Source organism: Lepidochelys kempii, chromosome 18 (genome assembly GCF_965140265.1).
Source record: "Lepidochelys kempii isolate rLepKem1 chromosome 18, rLepKem1.hap2, whole genome shotgun sequence".
Classification (NCBI taxonomy): domain Eukaryota; kingdom Metazoa; phylum Chordata; order Testudines; family Cheloniidae; genus Lepidochelys; species Lepidochelys kempii.
The window spans coordinates 18,849,746-18,857,500 of record NC_133273.1 but is presented as its reverse complement, the minus strand read 5'-3'; the positions used below and the strand labels follow the sequence as shown (position 1 = coordinate 18,857,500).

The 7,755-nt window shown below is 44.3% G+C and overlaps 1 protein-coding gene across 3 annotated transcripts in view; it reads right to left on the bottom strand.

The window, feature by feature from the left end:
* Positions 1-4,374: 4,374 nt before the first annotated feature.
* CALML6 (calmodulin like 6) overlaps positions 4,375-7,755 on the bottom strand; it is a 62,160-nt gene continuing 58,779 nt past the window's right edge. For all 3 annotated transcript variants that reach the window (XM_073316732.1, XM_073316731.1, XM_073316730.1), the window contains one exon: positions 4,375-4,750. In XM_073316732.1, coding sequence (XP_073172833.1) covers positions 4,704-4,750 — 47 coding nt within the window. In that variant the 3' untranslated portion in view covers positions 4,375-4,703. The remainder of the gene's footprint in view (positions 4,751-7,755) is intronic.

The window sequence follows — 7,755 nt, the reverse complement described above, 5'->3', positions numbered from 1 at the left end:
GAGAAACAGTTCCTGGCTGTCGGGAAAACCGGTTTCTCCGCTTGCTTGCTGTGAGCTATCTACAACCTCCTCCTCCTCCTCATCTTCTTCGTCCCCAAAACCTGCTTCCGTATTGCCTCCATCTCCACTGAAGGAGTCAAACAACACAGCTGGGGTAGTGGTGGCTGAACCCCCTAAAATGGCATGCAGCTCATCATAGAAGCGGCATGTTTGGGGCTCTGACCCAGAGCGGCTGTTCGCCTCTCTGGTTTTCTGGTAGGCTTGCCTCAGCTCCTTCAGTTTCATGCGGCACTGCTTCGGGTCCCTGTTATGGCCTCTGTCCTTCATGCCCTGGGAGATTTTCACAAAGGTTTTGGCATTTCGAAAACTGGAACGGAGTTCTGATAGCACGGATTCCTCTCCCCAAACAGCGATCAGATCCCGTACCTCCCGTTCGGTCCATGCTGGAGCTCTTTTGCGATTCTGGGACTCCATCATGGTCACCTGTGCTGATGAGCTCTGCATGGTCACCTGCAGCTTGCCACGCTGGCCAAACAGGAAATGAGATTCAAAAGTTCGCGGTTCTTTTCCTGTCTACCTGGCCAGTGCATCTGAGTTGAGAGTGCTGTCCAGAGCGGTCAGAATGGAGCACTCAGGGATAGCTCCCGGAGGCCAATACCATCGAATTGTGTCCACAGTACCCCAAATTCGAGCTGGGAACGTCGATTTAAGCGCTAATCCACTTGTCAGGGGTGGAGTAAGGAAATCGATTTTAAGAGCCCTTTAAGTCGAAATAAAGGGCTTCACTGTGTGGACGGGTGCAGGTTTAAATCGATTTAACGCTGCTAAATTCGACCTAAAGTCCTAGTGTAGACCAGGGCTAAGTTAAGTACTGAGTAGAGCTGGTTTGACAATATCCCTCCCCTGCCCTCCAAATTTGGGGATTTTCAGGTTTTGTTTTTTTACAAACAAATTGGAAAATTTCAGAAGAGATGGAAATTTTCAGCACATTGGTTTGTTGAGGAAAATGGCCATTTTCCATCCAATTTTTCAAATGAAATTTTTTTACTCTCAGTACAGTTACTGGTTGTGTTTGTACTCTACTTGTATTCAGACAGCCCAAGCTAAAATTCTCAAAGTTCCGTACTGGGATTAGTGTAACACCTGATGGAGTCTCTGTGGTGTGTCTCTTTTGCCTATCCCAGAGTCCTGATGAGGTACATGGATATGATGAGATGGGCCCAGGACATTACATGATGAATTGCAATGTGCTAATTGTAATTCTGGTCATTGTGAAATTGTCCTAATTAAAACCAGATTTTAGTGTAAGGAGAGAGGGGGTATATCTCCCTCTTCCACCACTTGTTACTCACTTTGGCTTCTGTGGATCTGCCTCATAGAGATGTTGCAAGGATAAATACAGTAGTGACTGAGGGTGCTCAGGTTCTATGGGCATAGGCCATAGAACTGCCTGAGGTAGGGTACCTCAATACAAATAGGGCACCCTGCCCCACTGCTCCTCAAGACTGATTTGGAGGGTGGTGCTTTCAGGTGTATTAAGTCTCTACAGCCATTTGAGTCCCAGATATCACCGCTGAGACTTGCCAAAACAGGCTGGAGGTTTGTTGATATGGAGGCTACCACCTGGACTAAGGCCCTGATTCTGCAAAGCACTGTATGCAAATGAACCCCTGCACCTGACCAGAGACCTGCTGAAGGCTGTGGGACTCTGTGCAGATGCTGGGGGCCTGCTCACATTGTAGGACTGATGCCTACAGCTCACTGCTCAACTCATTTCACATTCTAGCTCCTATTCCCAGGTGATCAAGTGGGGAGTGCAGCTCCCCCTCCCCGCCACAGATCCCCCAGCCTCCTTGGCTGGCGAGGTGAGAGCTCTCCCTGCTTCTTCAATCTGCTGCCCATTGCCAAGGTACAAAGGGCTAGCCAGGCACTCCCTACCACCCCCCAGGACAACTTGTGCTTGTTTATGGTACGGACTGGCACCATCTGAATAATGAAACCATGTCAGGAACCCTCCCAACAACCCTGTGAAGTAGGCAAGTAAAATTATTCCCAAAAGAGCCAGTAGCCTGCATTGCATAGGAGGCTTTATTAGCAAACAAGTGCTGGGAAGTTACCACCACTGAAGGTTTGTGGCCATGATGGGAAGAAATATTAAACCTGCTCTCAATTATCTTATAATTGGTCTGGTGGGGAGGCTGGTGGTTTCCAGGAAGCTGGGGGATTTCCCCAAGGCAGCTTAGGGAAAGAATTACCCCCTGGTGAACTGTGCTTGTTCAAAATCAACATAAAGATAGATTTGAAAAAATATTTGCTTATTTTACTTAAGAGGTGAGTAAAGGGAGAGCCCTAGAGAGTTAAAAGGAAAGACCAAGCTAGTAAATAAAGATGAGATATTAGGAATCAAAGAGAGAGAGAGAGAGTCCTTCATGTTTGGACACAGGGTCTGTTCAGACTAGTAGTGATTGGGACAGGGAAAATTTCCTAAGGAGGGGAGATGACCATGGACTCTAGAGGAATGTTTCTGTGATTGCATTGCTGGAACAGAGTGAAGGCCTTTTGTTGCATAAGAAGAGCATATAGGTGCAAGAAATCTAGTGGTACCCTTAGCTGAGCATCAGATGGGTGCTGTGTGAGCTCTTCATGTTGTCTCAGAGCTGGTAGAAACAAGTAACATTTGCTCACTGACCAAAGCAAGTGTGGTGAGCTTGAGGAGTCATTTGAGGATGTGATTTGTGGCTGCTGGAGTAAGACAAGAACTGGTCTGGACAGTGTTTTGTGGATAAAAGCAAAGCCTCTTTGAAATCTATGAATATGTGTACTCTGCCTGCTTGAACTATCCTGTACTGGAGGGTTGTGTGCTATGGAAAATACTATGGACCCATTCATAATTACCCTAGGACAAGAAGGCCCCGATCCCTCACTGAGGCCTCTAGGCATTAGTGCAATGCAAATATATAATAGGCTAAAGAAGACTGTCAATCATATTTTCAATGATGTCTGAGCTTTGTAGATGCCAAAAAAAACCCCTCGCTGTTCAGGTCTCTGAATCAGCATGGAAAGAATGGTTTCTGAAAAGCCACTGGATTGTGTCACTTGCAAACTGAGCTCAGTTTTACTCCTGCCTGTGAGATAGCATTTGTTTAGGCGTGGTCTACATAAGAGAGTTGAGATTGTTTAACTTAAATCAGTTTAAAAATTGGACTCTCTTATTTTGGTTAAGAGTGGCTCATTGCTGTTTTAGCTTAATTTGATTCCCAATTTATTTAAGCTACACTGCAATAAATCTGGTTTAAATTGAACTAAGAGTGTCCGCACAGGGGTTTGCACTAGATTAACTAAATCAGTTTAAAATCACATCTTTAGTTAAACCATTGCAACATATATGTTCCTCAAATATAGTCCAAAACCACAACTGCTGCCTTTTGAGTGTTTGTCTTCAGGTGAATATCTTCACTTGACTACAGTACTTCATTTCAATAACCTCTTGATGCAGGAGGAAGAGTCCTAGTTCTTATGCAGAAATAAGCACTATGTTCAGTTCACAGGGTAGCACATGCTTTTGGCCAGAGATCCTATGAGCTTCCCCCTTCCTCCCCACCAGCAAGAGTTGAGCGTTGGGTCTTCTGAATTTAAAAAGCTTTATGGAGCAAGAGGGTACAGATAGGTTAGAAGAAATAACTTCTAGTTCATTCTAAAATATAGGGGCAAACAGCTGGATTTTCAAAGGTATTTGGTATCTAAAGTGGCAGATAGGCACCAAATGGATTTTCAAAAGTGCCATCTGCACCTTTAGGTGCCTAAATATTTTTGAAAATTTGGCCCACAATGAACAGTGCATGTGCCAGGACGGACCAATTCCCTAGTGCTTTCTCCTGACTTAATAGCTTGCTTTAACCCACTTGTACTCTGGAGCACAGACATGCAGTGTTACAAGGATTCCTTCTGCTTTCCCCAAGTCCAATGCCCTTCCCCTTATGTGCTATGCTCTTGGTTCAGAACCAGCTTGCAGCATTACAAACTTTTCCATCTGCTACCCAGCCCTGACTGCATCTCTTCACAGGTTTCCTCAATGTTTTTCCAAGCCCACTTGAAACACTGAATTATTGTGAGCTTGAAATTCAGTGCAATGTGACTCATGTTCTCATGCACTCCCTCAGGTAGCTTTATTTAGTCCGCCATGCAGAAGTGAAGTTTAGGCATTTCTAACCAAGGTGTGAACTCTTTTTGAGATGGATAAAAGTAGGTGTGGACCTGGGAGCAATTCTCAGTCCCAGGAATGATTTATGCAGGAGAAGTGAGAGTCCTGGCAAAGCACATGCATTCCTTTCCTAAGTACACTATGTTCCTTTCACAGGACTCTTTAAAGCCATATTGGAAAAACCTTCTTTATAAAGTTTATTAATAAACATAAATTATGGCTCTTGTACAATTTCCATGGCCCAAAACAGCTTCCTTGAATAACTGAATCTGTCCTGCAAGAGCTTCCATGCCTGCTGTGAGAGGAGTCTCTCAGCTGTGCTCTGGTCTGTAGCTTCCTCCTGCTGTGAATGCCAGGTGAAGTTCCTCAGACTTGGGTAGTGTGTGAGTGGTGTTCAGAGACATCTCCAGATCACGGCATCTTGAGAGGAATTGCAGCCCTTGCAGGTGAAGGTGTCTAGGAAGGATCTTTGTAACAAAGGATATGGTTCTTCTGCAGGACTCTACTGAACAAGCTTAAAGGATTCTCCAGTCATCATGGCCACAAACTCTGAGAGGGAGAGAACCATAGACAAGGCAGGATTTATTAGCCTCAACTTGTGCTGTTGGCACAAGCCATAGAGTGGGTTCATCACAGGTTGACAGGGCAAGGAGCACTGCAGGATACTTATATAACGCTCACTCAGCAAGATGGGCCTGACGCACCACAGGGACAGGAGTTGGATTCTTTTTGGCTAAATAGTGCTTTGTTCATTGAAATCTGAATTTCCAGAGGTTGGGATTTGCTCCAGAAGTTGAAGGGGATCCCCTCTTTTGTCACATCACATGCATCCTTGTTGCCCAGTTCTATGCTCAGACCACGGGGCAAATTCTCTGATGCAGCTCCACTGAAGTCACTAGGGTGATGACAGCAGAGAACAAGCCCTACCGGAATCTTTGCAAATGTAGTAGGTTTTTTAGTGTCATGACACAATCATTAGTTCAGAGCAAAGATGAAGGTCTCATCCAAAGGCCATTGGAGTCTATGGGAGTCTTTAAATTGCCTTGGGTAAATTTTTTTTAATTGGCTTTATTGGCTAAGTGCAGTGGGAGGGCTGCCTCTGATACTGTAATATTTTCCCTTCCAGTTAAAGAATGGCATGAGCAATTTCTTTTGCACATCTCACAAGAATCTCGCCTCCCTCTTTCAGTGGGAATTTGCCTGCTCAGCTCTCACCTGAAGAGAATTGTTAGTGTGAAACTGACAGAACCTTAGTTACATGGCACCTCAAATGAAATGCCGGAGCATTCAAAAATAAACCAGCAGCAATGCAGCCCCGATGGCTTCATTTTCACCCCTCTGGCTCTTTAGTGAGAAAATGGCTTGTGCCAAGCTGGTGCTGTCAGGCTGTCAAGGCAAGTTCTGCTATGCTGTAACAAACTTTGAGGACCTAATTAAGCTGTCAGCCATTGTTAGAGATAAGCCTCTCACCCCTGCTTTGCCTCTGCTTCTTCCAGACAAAGTGCTCCCCCAGCACTGGCAACATACATCTGTGATAAACAGGGAATTTCACATTGTGGCAAACGGAGGTGGAAACCGAACATGTCGACATAAAAAGCAGTTTGAGTTGGGCCTGAATTGCGCTCCTGCATCCGGACTTCCCCAAACCTTAGGGAAGTTCAGACCTGAATCCAAACTTTGCATATTGAGCCCTTCTGCTACCCCCCTTTTTCTTTTGTACATCCGTTTGTGTAGTTGAAGGGCCTCCTTCCCTACCTCCTTCTGCTCCACAATGGCCTGCTTGAGATGGTAGTGAACATACCAGAGATCCGGCAAGAAGACGTCGGAGTAGGAGGAGCAGGATGGCGGTTGTTAGGGCAGGGAGCAGGTGGTTATATTAAAGAGAGGAATGTGGTCCAATGATCTAAACACAGGGCTGAAAGCCAGGAACTCCTAAGCTCTAATCTTGGCTCACTTTCTGGCCTTGGGCACATCACTATGAAGGTATCTATAAAATGGAGGTAATTTGATGTTGGGATTAATTTATATTTGTAGAACTTCCCAAGGATGAAAAGGAATATAAACCCTCATGCTTAACAGCCCAAGCCAACCTCTAACTAATGAGAGGTTTGAGAAGGCACTCCCTCGATGGGCAGATTATTGAACTATGGGATTTCTCTAAAGCAGCTGGGGCCAGCCATTCACAGAAAGGATAATGGACAAGATGAACCACATGTCTGAGCTGGTGCAGCTGTACCTGTGTTTCTAAAGAGCTACCCAGTATAAGGACTCAGTATTATTAGGGCATATTCATTCATGAAACCAAATTTCTGTTCATCTTCTAATGAAGAACAGAGAAATATTAAATTTCTGAAAGCAATACTGTATTAATAAAAAGACAGTGTAGTGAGACATCCAAAATCTCTGTAACAAATCCAAAGTCTTTCCAGGAAGTCTGACTAATGTACCAATAATGGGTTGGTATTGTGATCTCTTTCTGCTGTATGCTTCTACTGCCTTCTGCTGAAAGGTCAGATAAAATGCATTGTGGTTGCATTAAACTCTACCACTTATTGACCAGTCTTTTAATGTCAATCCAAACCATGAACAGATATTATTCCAATGCTTTCCGATTGCATTGGGAATGGCAGCAGATTTCTTTGAAGATTGAAGGCACAGAAATTTTTTTGAGCAGGGGGTTGGACTAGATTACCTCCTGTGGTCCCTTCTAACCCTGATACTCTATGATTCTAAATAAAAAATGGTTTCACACAGACCATAAATGTCATATAGATAAATTATTTTGGAGGAGCAGATAAATCCTCTTGAATTCTGCTATATAAATCACATCGCTGACAAATGAATGTTCATGTACTTTAGTCCCCATTTTTCTTGTTACAGGAAGAACTACTTAACTGGAGAGTTTGGTTTCCTTAATCAATATTTTAAAGTTAATTTAGTGCTGGTGAAAGGTGCTAGATTATCAGTCCTGAAGTCACATCTATTTAGAACTCGCAACACACACAGAGGCCATACTTTTCAAGCATGACTAGTAATTTTGGAATCCTAGCTTGAAACGCCTTAAAGGAGCCTGATTTTCAGACAGTGCTGAACACCCGGCCTCTGAAAATCAAGCCCCTTTAACGTGTCTCAAGTTGGGTACCCAAAACTGAGGCAATCATAATCACTGGTCACTTTTTAAAAGTCTTGTTAAATCCACTTCACAAACATTCTCTAATTAACCTTCACAAACCCTCCTAAGAGATAAGAAAATATTTTCCTCACTTGGGTGGGCGAAGGAGGGAAGAGGAAGAGGGGGAGGGAGGGCCACACAAAGTCATGGGGATTCAGGCACAAAGAGGTTAAGTGAATTTCCCAAGGTCACAGAGGGAGTCGGTGTCAAAGCCAGCATTAGAACTCAGCCCTATGTCCTAGACAACACATCCCTCTCACAGTTGCATGACACTGTCTGTGTGGAATACACCCACCTAGTCAAAATGGGTGACTCCCGTGGGCAAAGCTTCTGAGTAAGGCAAGACGGATCCAAGACTGCTGACTACAGGCTATTCAGAATA